Here is a 19927-nt window from a genome sequence, read left to right as displayed (position 1 = left end):
TTTTCTCTGGACTCATATTTATCCTAAAGGAGAAAGTGACCAATGGTCAATTATCCAAACAGAAATACAGTATCTCTCAGTGGTAGATCAGAAAGAAAATACTGTCCATATCTGGGTCCCTCTCCATTACCAGCTGCGCAGGTTTTTATGAAAGGATCTATATCATCATATTAAAAATACCTTTCCAGGGAAACAAATTTCACAATTCTCCTCAGAAATCTACCTTGACTAATTCTCTTGAAGACAGATTGCAATAAATCTATATCATTTCAAAAAACTGCTTTATCCATTAAAAACAAGATGTGTTATGTCTTTCTTCTCTTGAGTCCTTCCTTCATGTTTTCCTATTCCATTATTTTTCTGTATTTTTAAATGAAAGAGATTTTTCTCAAAATATTAGTCTGATTTTAGGCTTAATAAAATGTACACATACTCTTCTGGTGTTCTCTAGTTTATTAAAACCCTAAGTTTCACATGGATTTTGATGCCATCACTGAATTTTTGAGGCCATTCCCATTCTTATTCTTTTCAATGGCACTGCTTGACAGCATCTCCAAAACCCAAAATTCTCTCCTCCCTCCCCAGGTTTTCCATTGGTCATCATGATTCCCACTGAGAGCACCGAGATGTGGTTCTTGGCTTTCAGGGAAATAATACTAGGTTGACATGGATGGACCAGCTCTTTGGGGAATCAGTCCTTAGTACCACACATAGTGAAATGGAAAATGCCCAGTGAAACATGCTAGGTGGGTATGGGATGGCCCATCCTGGGGACCAAAAGCATCGCTAATCCATAAAGGACTGTTTTTGTTTTGTTCAAAATACCTAATACAATGGAAAAGGCACAGGTTTTCCTTAGACAATTCATAATTCTGACACTTTATATGGAGCAAAAGAAATGCTTTTTAGAACTGGCTGTCATTTAATGCAGTGAAAACTCTTAAATGCACAATAGCGGCTGCTTCCCTAGAGAAAAGCTCCCATTTCGGGTGAGCCCATTTGGCCAGTTCAGGACATCTTTGTGGAACAAATTGGCTCAGTGACATGCTATTTAGCTGTGCTAAGAGCTCTGAAAGCAAAGAAAACCTCCTTCCACCTGCAAAGTGCTGCCTCCCTGCAATTCAGAGAGTAAAGTGAGAATCAAGTATGTGCTGCCAAGGCGTTCGTTTTCAAATGATGAAATACTGGGAATTCATTGTACAAATAGCATACAATTACACAGCAGAGTCAAATACCAAGGCACTTTATAATAATTAATGCCAACACATAAATAATCGCTACAGAATAACTGGCAAAAATATTGCAGAAATGGAAATGAGGATTTTTCTTCTCTCTGAAATAGCAATATTTGAAAGAAATATAGCACACCAATAACTCTAAGCAAAGACTTTGAGACATGAACATTTCTAGGAACCAGATTCACTCATGAATCTCAGATAACAGCCTCCTGCAATATTCCTGAGTAATCCCAGATCCTTATGGCTGGATTTTTGAAAACTCTTAAAAACGTGAAACACAGAAGAACCCATGAGCTCCAGGGTGCCCCCTATTTTAACTAGGTCAAGTCCCATTTGTTGGTTCATTTCCAATTTGGGGGCGAACTGGGACAGAAAATAATATGGATAGAGCTGACCAGCCTTCTCACTAACAAAGCCATGTCCAAATTGAAAAGATTAGCAGAAATCATTGACCCTCCTCTAGTAGTATCTACCTGTTTCCAATATGAGGAAAGTTATAGTGACTTGTACAAATGAGACCTCAAGATTTTGTATTGGTTGAAGTTTTCAAAATACAGCACTGTACAGTTTGTTTGCCTACTGAGGCTCAGAGCAGAAGTGCAGAAAAAGAAATATTTGTCCATCACAACTATATAAATCTTTATCAATGGACCACCAAATGTGCATAATGCAAATGCACTATAAATGTATCCTGTGTCTTTCCTTTCCTATGGCAGGAGAGAAATCCAGCTTTGTGACTTCAGACAGCTTTGGGGCAGAATGATTAGTGACTCATCTTTTATACAATTGAAAGGTTTTTCAGATAACTTTGGAGGAAGGAGAGTCTCCATACTTGGTGTAGTCAAATTTTTCTTTTCCTGTGTTCTTTTGCTGTTTCTCAAGGTGACTAATAAGATGTCTCCAGCCAGAGTCATGAAATGTTTTCTGCTTCAGAGAGAACAGGCATGTTTAGTGTTCTCCAAGGCACAGAGAAACTGATACTGAATGGCTACAAGTTAACTGGTTTTGACAATGATTTAGAGAATATTTAGTTTCCTGGAAAAGCCGGTACTTTTCTTTTTCTAAATAATCACTTGGCAACACATATTAGTTCCTATTTCTTTTCATTGCACATAGCTTTGTTCAAAAACTACTTACGCATGACTGAAAATATATTTTAAAAATCTATGAAATCTACCAGGAGTAGAATGTCCATGTCTCCTGGTTTTATATGAGGTTTAAAAATTACTAAGCTAAGTACTCAATTACGAATCCTTTATTTATATAACTTTACATAATAGCTGTATATTTGAAATTAATATTATATATTAAATAATAGATAACTATCCTTATTTAATCATTCTTTTAAATAAACAAAATTAAAAAATTTACTAAAAAAACTGAAATATTCTTTATTCTTTCATTTATTTATTTACTTATTTTCTTTTTTAGTTATTCATTCATTTATTTCTAATGGACCTTGTTTTTTAGAGCAGTTTTAGGTTCACAGTAAAATTCAGTGGCAGGTACAGAGGTTTCCCATATATCCTCTGCCCCCACACATACACAGCCTCCCCACCTCCCTCTTGTCCGAGTCCTGTACCCAAGTAATCCATAAGACTTAAACCATAGATATAAACAAATCTGTGGTCCTCAACCACTAATAAAAACAAACTTTATGCTAGCTCATTTATTTTTTCTTGGCTTGTGGATGCATCACTCCAATATCTGCCTCTGTTGTCACATGGCCATCTTCTCTGTGCATCTGGGTCTCTTCTCTGATAAGGATACCAGCTATATTGGGTTAGGGCTCATACTAATCCAGCATGACTTGTCTTAACTTGATGACATCTGAAAAGATCTTATTTCTAAATCAGATCACATTCACAGGTATCAGAGGTTAGGATGTCAACATATCTTTTTGGGGGGCACAATTTAATCCACAAGTTTGCTCTCTGGTCCCCAGATATTCATGTCCTTAGAGGTCTGGGGTCTATGGGACTTCAGGCAGAAGGACAGTAGCCCTACGAAGACAGAGACAGATGCTGTGATGCTGCCTCAGGCCTAGAGGTGCCTCAGGCTCCCAGAACTGGAAGAGGCAAGGACAGACCCTCCCTAGAGGTTTCGGAGGGGACATAACCCTGAAACATCTTAATTTTGGACTTCTAGCTTCCAGAACTCTGAGAGAGTATGTTTCTGTTATTGTAAAACAACTAGTTTATGTTATTTTGTTATGGCAGCCCAAAGAAACTAACACAGCATCTGAAACAGAATGACATGAGAGACGGTGAGACAGACAAGTCCTGGCGGTCTGCGGTAACCTCGGGTTGACTGTATTATTTGTTCACAAAGCATCTTTTCCTCCTTTCCCTTGGTAACTCCCTAGTTCATTTTGGGTGAGACATACTTCTCTGTCCCACTGGAATCAAGCTTCTCTATGAAACTTGTTTTGGCCAATGGGGGAGAAGGGGAACATTTTATACTAGCTTCTTTATTATTTTCCTTGTTATTGAAATTTAACGGTTGGAATCTTTTTGCCCCTGATTCATTGAGACAATTTTGTATGCTATACCGAATCAAGAGAAAAAAGAAAGAACAAATGTGATGTTGGACTTCCAAAGGAACTACGCCACTAAAAAAGGAAGAAGAAATGACAGGGACACATCATGAATAAAATACAACAATTAATTTCAAATAAAAAAAAGTGAAGTTTGGCAGGTCTCCATCTTGCTGGAGGGAACAGGTAAAGGCCATTATATACATCTTCTTACACTTTCTTTTACAGTTAGAGAATGTTTATGAAATCGAAAGAAAGTAGTGGACAATGATCCAATGAGGGGAAAACAAAACTAAAACTATAAACTCTTTTCTGCTGGGGAGAGTTCATTTCAGAAGCTGAAGAAAGGACTTGTAGGCTCTGAATTCTTTGACTAGAATCACCTTCCTAGTAATCCTGGGATTCAGAAAATTTTGGTTGTCAGAGTTTTCCCGTCTTTCTCATTTAATTCCCTTCAATGTGTTTGGGAGACAATTTTTTCTCGAGTTTTTTGCACACAACTCTATTCTGTAGACACAGTGTACAGTGAGGAAAGGGAAAATATATCTAATTCTCTCTTGGCATATTTTTGATGCCTTTTAATTCTAACCTTGCTACAGCTAGATGATTTATGATTTTTTAGGGCTGTCTCAGGTGAGTTAGAAAAAAGTATAGCTTACCTCACAAATTTATTTTATTGCTGTTATCATCTTATCTATTAGAAACTTCCTACCTCACATGAGCTGCTGAGTCACCTGTTCTCAACTAAGAGAAGAGAACCATAAAATTGATCTAAAAATGCTGTGCTTGAAGAAAAAAGTCAAATGGTATAGAAAAAATCACCAGGGTATACATAATGTTTTGAGAGTCTCTTTCCATATCTACTTCCCGTAAAACAAATGAAATACTAACCTCAGGATACAAAAATTAACCTATAGAAATCAGTTGTGTTCCTATATGCTAAAAATAAACTATCAGAAAGAGAAATTAAGAAAGCAATTTCACTTATAATTGCATCAAATGGAATAAAATACTTAGGAATAAATTTAACTAAGGAAGTAACATTTGTACACTGAAAACTATAAGGCATTCATGAAAGAAATTGAAGACATAAATAAAAAGAAAGATATTCTATACCCATGATTTGGAATAATTAATACTGTTAAAATTTCGAAGCTATCCAGAGTGATCTACATATTCACGCAATCTCTATCAAAATTTCAATGCCATTTTTCACAGAAATAGAACAAATAATCCCCAAATTTTTATGAAACCACAAAGACCCTGGATAGCCACAGCAATCTTGAGAATGAAGAACAAAACTAGAGGTTTTGTTCACACTGCCTGATTTCAAACTATATTACAAAGCTTTAGTAATCAAAACAGTATAGTATAGATGCAAAAACATACACAAAGATGAATGGAACCAGATAGAGAGCCCAGAAATAAATCCATGCATATATTGTCAGTTCATTTATGACAAAGAAGCCAAGAATATAAAATACAGGAAAGGAGAGTCTCTTCAATAAGAGACCATGCAAATCAAATGAGATATTATCTTGCACCTGTTAAAATGGCTGCATCAAAAAGAGGTAAGTGTTAGTGAGAATATGGAGAAAAGAGACACCTTATGCACTGTAGGTGGGAATGTAAATTGGTACAGCAACTATGGAAAACAATATGGTGGTTCCTTAAAAAATTAAAAGTGGAACTACCATATGATCCAGTAGTCTCACATCTGAGTATATACCCAAAGGAAATGAAGACAGGATCTCAAAGAGATATCTGCACTTCTATGACCATCATGCATTACTCACAAAAGCTAAGATAAGGAAACAACCTAAGCATCTTTCAGCAGATGTATGGATAAAGAAGATGTGGTATATAAACACAACCAAATATATTCAGCTATGGGAAACAGGAATGATCTGATGTTTTTGACTACATGGATGGACCTTGAGGGAATTATGCTAAGTGAAATAAGTCAGAGAAAGACAAACATTATATGCTATTACTTATATGTGGAATCAAAAAGCCAAATTCATGCACACAGAGACTAAAAAAGTGGTCGCAACAGGCTGGGAGTTGGGGAAAAAAGGGGAGATTTATCAAGGAGTATAAACCTCCAGTTATAAAATGAGTAAGTTCTAAGGATCTAATGTACAGCATGGTGATTATAGTTAATAATGCTGTATCATATATTGAAAGTTTGCTAGGAAAGTAGAAATTAAATGCTTCTTTTTACCACAAAAAGAAATGTTTATTATATAATGTGATGGAGGTGTTAGCTAACTCTATGGTAGTAATCATTTTGCAAAATGAATGCCTCAAATAAACACATTGCACACCTTAAATTTAGACAATGTTATATGTCAGTTATATCTCATTAAAGTCAGACAAATAAATAAATAAATAAAACAAATGAAATACTGTGGAAATCTTTTTTTTCCCAATAATTTTATCTTAAATATTAAAAGGTATTGCATGACTGATTTAACTAAAGAAAATGAAAGCATCTACTCAAGTACTGATTCATCAGGAATCAATGAGATATATTTAAATATAACAGATACTTATATAAGAATATGTTGGAGGATAGTCACTTGATCATTAATTGTCTAGTTAAAAGCATATATTAACTTCAAGCATCCATCACATCATTGTTTTACCAACCCAGTTAATCTTTATTTCCCCATATCTCCTCATTTGGTCAGTGGAGTCTGTTCTGGAAAGAGTCCTAGGGAATCAGCCCAAAGGCATGTGAGCAGGAGCCAAAGGATGGACTGTTGAAAAAGAAAATTTGAGCACCTAAATCATAGAAAAATCAATCTATGATCAATCACAGATAAATATTTCCAGGAGATAAGAACGTCAAAATGCTACAGATTTGACAAGACATCCTTGGCATTATTCATTTGTTCTGAGTAAAAAGAAAGGAAAATGCATAACACTGACTTTTTCCTGCTCCGAAACCTCGGTCCACTGACAGTGTTGGGAATGGCACAGGCCGGAGGGTGAACTGTGGGTGTGGGTATCCACAGGTGGGAGACGGAAGGATTCCTGGGTACTGGGCACTTTCTAGCGTTGGCACAGGAATGGCACTCACGACAGCTGCAAAACAAAGATGTTTATTTTTTTTAAATCCTGTGTGTACATCTACTAAGCACAAAGGAAATGGCTAAACTTTAACATCTTCAAATCCATGCATCTCTTGATAACACAGTGTAGGTTCCTTACTTACCTCTCTTTCCACAAAGTTCCTTTCTTACTTTAGAAAAGACAGCTCACTCAACTGACATCTTACAATGAGGCACTACCATGAGGTTTAAAACTTTCCATGGTTTCAAAGAAGTAATGAATCAAGCCATTGTAACAACACCTTATGCTTCCATGATTTTTGTTTTATTTTTGTCTTATTCTTTCTCCTAAGCAAGAACTATGGTATTAAAATGTTGGTTTGTTGAGAAATTTAATATATTGAATAAAGTAGACTGAGGAAATGGGAATTTTCTGTTAATTCTGTGAAATCATGTAATGCTTTTGAGAAACAGTCTAGAGAGAGAAAAGCAAGGTATATCCTTAATAATCATATTTGGAATTTATATTTAAATAGAAAGAAATAACTTCAAGCAGCCAAAAGAATATAGCTTAGTGACACATTAATTTAAATGTGACTGAATGGTTTTCTGGGAATATCAAATATTTTTAGTTACACTCATTTAAACCCATAGATAAATATATTACACAATCTGTTCTAGGTTTAGTGAGCATTGCTCAATTTCATTATTCAATATGTATCAATTATATCATATTATGAAATATTTACTCTGTCAATTTTCATCTTATATCTTATAAAATGTTTTATATTCCCTACCTCTTATTAACAAAAAATAAAATTTAAGCTAGCTACTAGAATGATCAATTTCAGTACTATAGTATATTCCTGTCTATGAAATTAATGAAATTATTTCTATTATATACATTTCCATTTAATTATACCCTAATGCCAATTGCTGAAGTTCAATAAGCACAAGCATGCATATTTATCTTTCTTTTAAAATTATATTCCTTTTACATAAATAACTTCATAATCATAGATACAGATTATATTGCATTATAAATTAATTAGAAACAATGAAAGGATTTTAAAGTACATTTTCTAACTTAAAATGCAGATTAATTATATTAAATATATGCCGAGTTTAAATCAAAAGGGCTGCTTCTAGTAAGTTAGCTTTAAAAATTGCAATCCAGAACTTACTTTTCAGTATATTTATAATAGTTGAAATACATATTAACATGTTTTATTTTAATTGAAAAATGAAGTCAGGCTTTTTCATAAAAATGTTTTGATTGGTTTCACAATGAGGGCTAGCTCTTTTAAGTTGGTTAAATGATGGGTGTTTTTAATGAATTGAATGAAAAAATATAAATTTTAATAGGATAACACTTTTCCAAAAATTATATTCACAAAGACATATATATTATGAGTGATATTTCAGTGTTTCCAATCTTCTCTTAATATACTGCGTTATACAAAAGTTACTCTTAGTGAAAAAAACTGGCAGATATATCTTATAATTACTTTTAAGTCTTGGTAAAGCTTTTTATAGGTGTACCTCTTAGAAAATAAGAAACTAAATAACTTGAATGAGTAACAAATACTTCTAAAAGTCAGGCACTTTCTAAGTCTTACTTCCAGCAGAACTGAAGGAGGCCATTATCTAGTTGTTTCTTGAAATATTATAAAAAATAAGTTTGGATGAGAGTTCACAACATGATCTTGTCAAGTCATTTGGAAAAAGTTTAAATCATTCAGTGACTGCTATAAAAATTCATTGTTGTAACACTCAACTACACATATATACAAAGTTTCTCAGTGTGAAGACCAATAAAAGAAAATGAGACAGAAAGTCTCATTCATGTTTTTAAATACAATTCAAATAGAATTTTATTTTATGTAAAATTGTACAAAAATACTAATTGTAATGTTAACTCAACTGAGAAGAAAAAAAAATTTCTGTTAAAGACTTATTCTCACATAAGTTTATAACAAACATACAATTTCAGCTCATAAAAAGATTTTGTTGCAAAGAAATAAGATGATCAATAAAAGACATTCAAAAAGTAGATGACATTTGCATATTATTTCTGTGGGGAAAGTAATTGTAGGTACTAGTTCAAGGAGAAACATGAGTGATTGAAATTTTTCTCTGTTCAAAAGGAGGTTCCTGATAAGTTTTATAAATGAATGATGGATATCAAATTGCTATGGTGTTTTTATGCTTTAGATTTATTTAAAAGAGTAGTATACTGGAAAAAATATATCTTTCACAGATACTTAAAACATTATTTTTAATGTTAAATTAAAAAAGTGTGAGGTGATACAAAGTTTTCTAAATTTTTGGGGGAAGATTTAAATGAAAACTTGAGAAAAAATGGTAAAAGTACAAAGTTCAATAAATATATTTCAGAGTCAACTGTGGCTACACAGACATATGAGCAGACTCTAGTAAAAGGAAATGAAAACATGATAAAGAAACTTTTAAAAAGAATCAGAGATTCAAGTCGGACACCAGCCCAACCAGCCCAACGGACATTACATTCCTTAAGGAAGAGGTTATAATTGTGTAGTCCTTGTGTTTCTCACAAAGTATCAGTGTTAGAGATACTTCATATTTTTCAATAAGTTAATAAGAAGGATTTTCTGTAAGTTATATTCAGAAATCTGTCATTTTAACCCACTGAAGACTTTTTAAGTGGTTGATGTATTATTTAGTCTTCTGGGGTGTAGAGTTATTATATAGTGGTAGTAGTAGAAGTAATAATAAACTTCAATACATTAGTATAGAAGAGACATATGATACATAAAGTCTACATCCATAAAACTCAAAATCTCAGTCTCTGAGGTAGTCGATTTAATGATTTCATACATCTTACAGATCAAACAGCATCACTGCATAGTCGTTAATATTGATCACCAGATTGCAAAGGCTTCCCTGTGTTGACAATTTTTACTCATATTAATGTGACAATGATAGCTTCCCTTAGAAATAGAAGGTGCCCACTCCATAAATCATGCACATTTCCCTGTCAATATTATTTTACCTTAACCAGTATTTTATGATACATTCAGAAAAAGAAATTCATAAATATCTCCTGGTCAGAGTTGAATTGAGTGGAGGAACATAAAATAATTTGGAAAGCCACAGAATCTATAAGCTAAAGAACTGAGAGAATCCTAGAGACCAAACTTATATTACAGTTCCAAGTCTTTCATTACTGAAGGAAGAATTTTAGTTTTTAAGAGTTTTTCATTTTTGACTTCTGACCTGATTACAAAAGATTTTCAATAATAAAAGTTCTTTAAAAAATAATCAATCTGTTGTGTTTCTACATCTTAAAAATTCTGATTGTTCTATTCCCAGAAAAGAAATAGAAAAAGCAGTATTCCAAAACTTTGGTTTTGAAGTGTTTTGATACATGATTCATTTCTGAAAGGGCACAGAAGTCTCCACTTACTTATAAAATAGTTGTTGCAGAAATCATTATTCTATAGTAAGTTGGATACAACACTATGTATTGAGGTGCCTTTTGGTATTTTCCCCCTAATGTCAGTTTTGAGAGTCAGAAATACATACACACCTGCTCATACTACAACTCAAAGCATTCACTGCGCTGCTACATTTATGTAAAACAGCTCAGAGGGTAATATCATCAAGCATTTTCAATAGATCTTCATTCTGTGGCCAAATATAACAAGAAATCTGTTCTGACACAGCTTGTTGACAACTGAATTTATATCTCACACTGATGCACAAAGATTTTTCAAGTACAAATTCCCTTACAGAATAATGTAGCTCCCTGAACAGGGCACTCTGATATTTAAAACTTTTATAACATCTTGAGGCCTATAGGAAATCTAAAGCAGAGATTTTTTTTCAAGCCACATTTTATGAAGCAAAGCCCTTTGTATATATTTTCCAACATGATACTTGAAAGCACTGTGACTTGTGGAGGGGGAGAGGTGGACAAATATGAGTAAAGTTATTAATATTCTGAATTCTCATTTTGCTTCTCCTTACCATCTCTTCTGTAATGTCCTATCTAAAATCTGGACTATTTGGAAATTTAGTGTTTATTGCCCTAGATAATATTCTTATCTCCTGAGAAATTGGATTAAAGATGATAGCATGAGAGCTGAGACAGAGGCTTCCTCCTAAAACCACATATAATAGAAAAATATAAATAATACAACTAATCTTGAAAGAGAAACACGAAAGAGGCCTGCGTCAGACTGCATACACCTGAAGAAAAGAGCAGACCTCACAGAACAGGGTAATGTACCAAAGCTGTGGCCCTGTGAGACCCAAACCCTTCACCCACCCCAGCTCACCGGCAGGAGGAAGAGAAATGGAGTGGGGAGGGAGTGGAGACCTGGGACTGCTGAATACCTAACTCTGGAGATCTGCTCTGGGAGCACAAACCTACATTTCATGGTGTTTTCATGATACTCTCATGATTAGGGGATTGGAAAGCTAAGACAGGCAGAATTCCTGGAGAGAATGAGATTTCAGCCGCTCATGGAAAGCAGGAATCCATATCTGGCTGCTCTGAGACAAAAGAAAGGCAGGAAATCTGAGAGACTTCCTAACAAGGAAGCCCTTAGCAAGAGGGCTGCTAAAGGGGCAAGGATTGCACAGAGCTTACTGGTCAGGAGAAAGGACAGCAGGTGCACTCTGCCTAGCAGTTTGGGAGCTTTCATGATTTTCAGGTGCTCCAGCTCCCTGGCTGGCTACACAGCTCCAAGGACCCTTCTGTGATACGCAGCCCACTGCGCCTTTCTCCTGGCCAGCCCCACCTGGCTCGCAAACTGGCAAACCCTACCCTGGCGTTAGGCCAGACAGAGGGAAGATCTGTCTACAGCAACTATAGATGCAAAGCATAGAGGCTTATACCTTTGTGTGCAGCCCACTGGTTCAGGCAGAGGAGACAGGCACAGCAGCTAGGAAGCAGGAAAAAGTTCTTTCCTCCCTCCAGGCACCAATACCACTGCCCTGCGACCCTCGACATTGCTTCAGGGGCTGAGTAGCTCGAGATAGTAGAGCTTCTGGACACTAGAGGGCGCCATATACAAATATGAAATGCCAAAGGAACCTGGTTCAAAGTAAAATTATTAATACAGCTCCTGAGAAAGATGACATCAGCCTCATGAATCTTTCTGAAAGGCAGTTCAAAATAAAATCATTAACATGCTCATGGAGATACGGAAAGATATTCAAGAACTCAGGAATGAATTCCAGTTGGAGATCCAATTGTTGAAGAGCATAATGGAGGGCATTAAAAGCAGATTAGATATGGTGGAGGAGATGATAAATGAAATAGAAACTAGAGAAGAGAAATAAATAGAAGCTGAGGCACAGAGAGAAAAAAGGATCTCTAAGAATGAAATAATATTGAGAGAACTGTGTGACCAATCCAAATGGAACAATATTTGCATTATAGGGGCACCAGAAGAAGAAGAGAGAGAGAAAGGGATAGAAAGTGTCTTTGAGGAGGTAATAGCTGAAAACTTCCCTGGTCTGGGGACGGAGATAGTCTCTCAGGCCATGGAGATCCACAGATCTCCCAACACAAGGGACCCAAGGAAGACAACACCAAGACATATAGTAATTAAAATGACAAAGATCAAGGATAAGGACAGACTATTAAAAGCAGCCAGAGAGAGAAATAAGATACATACAAGGAAGCCCATCAGGCTATCATTAGACTTCTCATCAGAAACCTTACAGGCCAGAAGGGACTGGCATGATGTGTTTAAAGCAATGAAGCAGAGGGCCTGAAACCAAGATTACTTTATCCAGCAAGATTATCATTTAAATTTGAAAGAGGGATTACACAATTTCCAGATAAGCAAAAGCTGAGAGAATTTACCTCCCACAAACCATCTCTACAGTCTATTTTGGAGGAACTGCTATAGATGGAAGTATTCCTAAGGTTTAATAACTGTCACCAGAGGTATTAAAATCAGTAAAGAACGTAGAATAGCTAATTATTAAGCAAATGGAAAATTAAATTAACTATCCACAAAGTCAATCAAGGGATAGACAAAGAGTAGAAAATACAATACTTAATATATAAAGAATGGAAAATGAAGAAAAAGGAGGAAAAGAAAAGAACCTTTAGACTATGTTCATAATAGCATATTAAGTGAGTTAAGTTAGACTCTTAGATAGTAAGGAAGTTAATCTTGAACCTTTGGTGACCACGACTCAAGAGTCTGCAATAGCAATAAGTACATACCTATTGATAATCACCCTAAATGTAAATGGAATGAATGCACCAATCAAAAGACATTGAGTCATGGATGGATAAAAAAACAAGACCCATCTTTATACTGCCTACAAGAGACTCACTTTAAAACCAAAGACATACACAGACTAAAAGTGAAGGGATGGAAACAGATACTTCATGCAATAGGGAGAAAAAAACAGGAGTTGCAGTACTTGCATCAGACAAAGTAGACTTCAAAACAAAGAAAGTCACAAGAGACAAAGAAGGACATTACATAATGATAAAAGGGTCAATCCAACAAGAAGATATGACCATTATAAATATCTATGCACTCAACACAGGAGCACCTACATACGTGAAACAAATACTAACAGAATTAAAAGGGGAAATAGAATGCAATGCATTCATTCTAGGAGACTTCAACACTCCATTCACTCTGACGGACAGATCAACCAGACAGAAAATAAGTAAGGAGACCGAGACACTGAACAACACATTAGAAGAGATGGACCTAACAGACATCTACAGAACTCTACACTCACAAGCAGCAGAATTCACACTCTTCTCAAGTGCACATGGAACATTTTCAAGAATAGATAATATTCTAGGCCACAAAGAGAGCCTCAGTAAATTCAAAAAAAAGATTGAAATTGTACAAACCAGTTTCTCAGACCACAAAGGTATGAAACTAGAAATAAATTAAGCAAAGAAATTGAAAAATCCCACAAACACATGGAGGCTTCACAACATGCTCCTAAATCACTAATGGATCAATGATCAAATAAAGCAGAGATCAAGCAATATATGGCAACAAATCACAATAATTCAACACCACAAAACCTGTGGGATGCAGCAAAGGCCATGCTGAGAGGAAAGTATATTGCAATACAGGCCTACCTCAGGAAAGAAGAACAATCCCATATGAACAGTCTAAACTCACAATTAACGAAGCAAGATAAAGAAGAACAAAGGAGGCCCAAAGTCAGTAGAAGGAGGGACATAATAAAGATTACAGCAGAAATAAATAAAATCGAGAAGAATAAAACAATTGAAAGAATAAATGAAAGCAAGAGCTGGTTCTTCGAGAAAACAAACAAAATAGATAAACCCTTAGCCAGACTTATCAAGAAAAAAGAGTCTACACACATGAACAGAATCAGAAATGAGAAAGGAAAAATCACTACGGACACCACAGAAATACCAAGAATTATTAGAGAATACTATGAAAAATTATATGCTAACAAACTGGATAACCTAGAAGAAATGGACAACTTTCTAGAAAAATACAACCTTCCAAGGCTGACTCAGAAAGAAACAGAAAATCTGAACAGACCAATTACCAGCAATGAAATTGAACTGGTAATCAAAACACTACCTAAGAACAAAATTCCTGTACCTGATAGCTTCACCAATGAATTTTATCAAACATTTAGTGAAGACCTAATACCCGTCCTCCTTAAAGTTTTTCAAAGTGTAGAGGAAGAGGGAACACTTCCAAACTCATTCTACGAGGTCAGCATCACTCTAATACCAAAACCAGGCAAAGACACCATAAAAAAAGAAAATTACAGACCAATATCCCTGATGAACATAGATGCAAAAATACTCAACAAAATATTAGCAAACCGAATTCAAAAATACATCAAAAAGATCACCCATCATGATCAAGTAGGATTTATTCCAGGGATGCAAGGATGGTACAACATTTGAAAATCCATCAACATCATCCACCACATCAACAAAAAGAAGGACAAAAACCACATGATCATCTCCATAGATGCTGAAAAAGCATTTGACAAAATTCAACATCTATTCATTATAAAAACTCTCAACAAAATGGGTATAGAGGGCAAATACCTCAACATAATAAAGGCCATATATGACAAACCCACAGCCAACATCATACTTAACAGCGAGAAGCTGAAAGCTTTTCTTTTAAGATCAGGAAGAAGACAGGGATGCCCACTCTCCCCACTTCTATTCAACATAGTACTGGAGGTCCAAGCCATGGGAGTCAGGCAACACAAAGAAATAAAAGGCATCCAGATTGGCAAGGAAGAAGTTAAACTGTCTCTGTTCACAGATGACATGATATTATACATAAAAACCCTAAAGCTTACACTCCAAAACTACTAGATCTAATATCTGCATTCAGCAAAGTTGCAGGATACAAAATTAATCTGCAGAAATCTGTGACATTCCTATACACTAACAATAAACTAGCAGAGAAAGGAATCAGGAACACAATTTCATTCACAGTTGCATCAAAAGTATAAAATACCTAGGAATAAACCTAACCAAGGAAGTGAAAGACCTATACCCTAAAAACTATAAGACATTCATGAGATAAATTAAAGAAGATACCAATAACTGGAAACACATCCCATGCTCATGGATAGGAAGAATTAATATCGTCAAAATGGCCATCCTGCCTAAAGCAATCTACAGATTCAATGAAATTCCTATAAAAATACCAACAGCATTCTTCAACGAACTAGAGAAAATCTTTCTAAAATTCATATGGAACCACAAAAGACCCCAAATAGCCAAAGCAATCCTGAGAAGGAAGAATAAAGCTGTGCGATTATGCTCCCCAAATTCAAGCTCTACTACAAAGCCACAGTAATCAAGACAATTTGGTACTGGCACAAGAACAGATCCATAGACCAGTGGAACAGACTAGAGAGCCCCAATATAAACCCAACTAGATATGGTGAATTAATATATGATAAAGAAGCCATGGACATATAATGGGGAAATGACAGCCTCTTCAACAGCTGGTGTTGGCAAAACTGGACAGCTACATGCAAGAGAATGAAACTGGATTATTGTTTAACCCCAAACACAAAAGTAAACTTGAAATGGGTCAAAGACCTAAACGTAAGTCATGAAACCATAATACTCTTAGAAGAAAACATAGGGAAACATCTCCTGAATATAAGCATGAGCAACTTCTTCCTGAATGCATCTCCTAGAGCAAGGGAAACAAAAGCAAAAATGAACTCATGGGACTACATCAAACTAAAAAGTGTCTGTACAGCAAAGGACACCATTGACAGAACAAAAAGGCATCCTACAGTTTGGGAGAACATATTTGTAAATGACATATCTGACAAGGGGTTAAGATCCAAAATATATAAACAACTTACATGCCTCAACACCCAAAAATCAAATAACCCAATTAACAAATTGGCAGAGGATATGAAGAGATGGTTCTCCAAAGAAGAAATTCAGGTGGCCAACAGACACATGAAAAGATGCTCCACATCACTAATAATCAGGGAAAGGCAAGTTAAAACCACAGTGAGATATCACCTCACACCAGTAAGGATGACCAGCATCGAAAAGACTAAGAACAACAAATGCAGGGAAGGATGCAGGGAAAGGGGAACCCTCCTACACTGCTGGTGGGAATGTAAGCTAGTTCAACCATCGTGGAAAGCAATATGGAGCTTCCTCAAAAAACTAAAAATAGAAATACCATTTGACCTGGGAATCTGACTCCTTGGAATTTACCCAAAGAATACAACTTCTCAGATTCAAAAAGACACGTGCACCCCTATGTTTATTGTAGCACTTTTTACAATAGCCAAAATACGGAAGCAACCTAAGTGTCCATCAGTAGATGAATGGATAAAGAAGAGGTGGTACATATACACAATGGAATATTCTTCAGCCATAAGAAAGAAACATCCTACCATTTGCAACAACATGGATGGAGCTGGAGGACATTATGCTCAGTGAAATAAGCCAGGCAGAGAAAGACAAATGCCAAATGATTTCCCTCATTTGTGGAGTATAACAATGAAGTAAAACTGAAGGAACAAAATAGCAGCAGACTCAGAGACTCCAGGAAGGAACTAGTGGTTACCAAAGTGGAGGGGTGTGGGAGGGTGGGTGGGGAGGGAGGGAGAAGGGCATTAAGGGGTATTATGTTTAGTACACATGGTGTGGGTTATCACGGGGGAAACAGTGTAGCACAGAGAAGGCAAATAGTGAATCTGTGGCATCTTACTACACTGATGGACAGTGACTGCATTGGGGTATGAGTGAGGACTCGACAATATGGGTAAATGTAGTAACCACATTGTTTTTCATGTGAAACCTTCATAAGAATGTATATCAATAATACCTTAATAAAAAATTTAAAAAAATAATTCTTATCTTCTTCCCATTTTCAGGTGCCCTTTGATAGCAATCATCACTGAATGACATCCACAAGTATTAATGAATTCCACCAAAGTCCCCTTTAGGAAAAGCATGAACATTCAGAAACATGGGTTCTACGGTGGGAAAAAATGCAAGCACTGAGGTTCAACTGTCTGGGTTCATTATCTAGTGCTGTCAGTTGCTAGGAAGTATGTGTCATAGCCAATATCCAAGCTGCCTGCATTGACTGCCACCACATAGCATGCATATCTTTGTGGAGTTCCCTGCCACATTCTATCAAGGTTGGTCGAGTGACCAAGAGAATGCAGCAGAAGTGAGGGTATGTCACTTCCAAAATTAGGTTAAAAAAGATTGCTTGATCCTTCTCCCTCAGATCACTCACTCTGGGGGAAGCCAGGAGTCATGGGTTGAAGACACACCAGTAAACCTGTGGATAGGAAACAGAATCGTCTGTCCAAGAGACTGAGAAACTCACGAGATGACTTGAGACCATGAGCCCAGAACTCCCGAGCTAAATTGTTCCTCTTTTTCTGACATTCAGAAGCTATTGAGAAAATTAACAATTGTGTTACGTTGCTACATTCTGGTCATAATTTGTTACACAGTAATAGATAACTATACATTAATGTGAGCAAGTTCTTCAAGCTCTTATTTCTTAGTTTTCTCATGGTAAAGTAGAGATGATAATAGTGCTGACTTTGTGGTGCGGTTGGGAGGATTAAAGAGATCTTCCACAGAAGTACAGTGGAGAGGAGGGTCAGGAGTCAGCCTGCATAGTGCTGGTTATTGTTCTTCATCTACTGAGCTTCAGTAGATCCCCCCAAGACTGAGTGGAGTACGACCGAATAGGAAATGTTTAAAGCACCCTTCCTGTATGTCTAGCACCTTGATTGTGGTGATATCTTCATGGGTATATGCATATGTCCAAACTTATCAAATTACATACATTAAATAAATATAAGTATACAGATAGATATGATGAATTATTCTCAATAAAGCTGTTAAAAATAGAAAAAATAAAAAATGTGAGCCCTTAAAAAGATATGCCAAATTCTTTACCAAGATGCTGAAAACTGTCATTAAAATATAATTAATTCTCTAAAACAGCAAAAAAAAATCCTATCTTAACAGTCAATAAATGAGGGCAATGTTTTAAGAGAGGCAACTAAATGGTACAGTTTTTACTCAAATTTGAGCCTGCAGGAATTATGACACTAAGATTTTTGGATTTAGAAAGGAAAAAGCTAAGGGAAGACCTTTTTTATCTCTACGTCTAGCTGGCCCTTTTTCCATGTGGTTTATACAGACCTTACAAGATGACATATGACGCAGAGGTGGCTGGATTAGTGCCCGTTTGAAGGTGGCCCTGGAAATGCACTAAGGCCAATGGAGCCCACTGGGAGCAGGGAGCTGTAAGGTCCTCACACTTACCTTTGCTCACCTCTACCTGACCCTTCCCAAGTGAGGTCTGCCAAAAGGAAATATGGCTGTCCAGTCTGGAAATCTGAAACAGCTGGATATTTTGACATCAAGAGTATGACACAGAAGATGAGATGGCAGGAAAGGAAGACTCAGATCTGCTTCCAAAACTTATCCTTTGAGATAAGTTTGAGGCTCACACTGCTTCCTTTTCTGCAGACCAGTGACTTTCCCAAGACACCAGGAGCATATCTGCCTAGTCTTTTACAAGTTACCCCAGGCTGCCCAAAAGTCTTGACTCAGATGAGAAAGGTCTAGGAATAAAAGATAGTATGTTTTGTTGTAGAAATCTCTAAGATGTTAGGAATTGAAGGAGAATTAGGTAACATAAATCCTGAAAAGGATCTTTATTCTTCACTTTGCTCTAGAAAACCTTTCTAAAAGCTATGTTTGTATTTCTTTTGTACTTCATCATCCACATTTCTTTACTTTCACCAACTCTTTGACAGATCCATTCATGATGACTCCTATATCTCTGATAAACAAGCCATTTTTTTTGCCTTGTAAAATTCTTAAAAACATGATTCCGTCCTCCCCATCAGTGCCTTTTTGAGACTTATTGAAGACCACATCTTGACCATTTCTGACAATCTTACTGACCTAAGTTTTCTGATAATCCTGTGGAATTACTAATTGATAAGTTTTATTTTAAAAGATCATTTGCATATAGAGCTGCAAAGAAACAACTCTGTGTTTTTAACTCTCATTCATTAACAAATGTCATACAAATCATTTACATAGCACTGTGGGAACTGGAGAGGTGCTATCAAAATACTACCTCTTGCAGAAATTCATAGTAAAAGGAAGAATGAAATAGGCACTCCAGACTCAAAGAATAATGATCTAAATAATGCTCTGCTCAAACTATTACTTGGAATCATATATTAGATAATATCATTTCTAATGCAAGTTTTAGTGAGCTTTTAACTTTCTTTTTCTTGCCACAGCTCCCACAAGTTCTTAATGGTTGAAAATGCATATGCATTGGGGTTTATGTTACTGGAACAGTTGTTTGCACTTACTATGCCTAAGAAAGCATTCTTGAGCAGATGTGGGCACTTATAAGGGCTGCTGGGTGCTGGAATGAATGCCCAGTTCCAGAAGCCTATTGATCTGGGACCAGTTTTAGGAATATTGGCTTCTCACACCACATATGCAAGGGTCATACACGGATACAGACTTAGAATCCAAAGCTTCAGAAGTGGGGAAGGCCAGTCCTTCCCCATGTCTA

At 36.0% G+C, this 19927-nt stretch overlaps 1 protein-coding gene across 1 annotated transcript in view; it reads right to left on the bottom strand.

Moving 5' to 3' along the window:
• The window catches only part of DCC (DCC netrin 1 receptor), a 1116938-nt gene that overhangs the window by 38564 nt on the left and 1058447 nt on the right, over positions 1-19927 (bottom strand). The window contains exon 26 of the mRNA XM_037016530.2: positions 6709-6864. Within this exon, the coding sequence (XP_036872425.2) occupies positions 6709-6864 (156 nt within the window). The remainder of the gene's footprint in view (positions 1-6708; positions 6865-19927) is intronic.

This window comes from Manis javanica, chromosome 9 (assembly GCF_040802235.1).
Source record: "Manis javanica isolate MJ-LG chromosome 9, MJ_LKY, whole genome shotgun sequence".
In the NCBI taxonomy this organism is placed as follows: domain Eukaryota; kingdom Metazoa; phylum Chordata; class Mammalia; order Pholidota; family Manidae; genus Manis; species Manis javanica.
The sequence above is the reverse complement of the archived record's forward strand: the minus strand, read 5'-3'. Positions and strand labels throughout refer to the sequence as shown.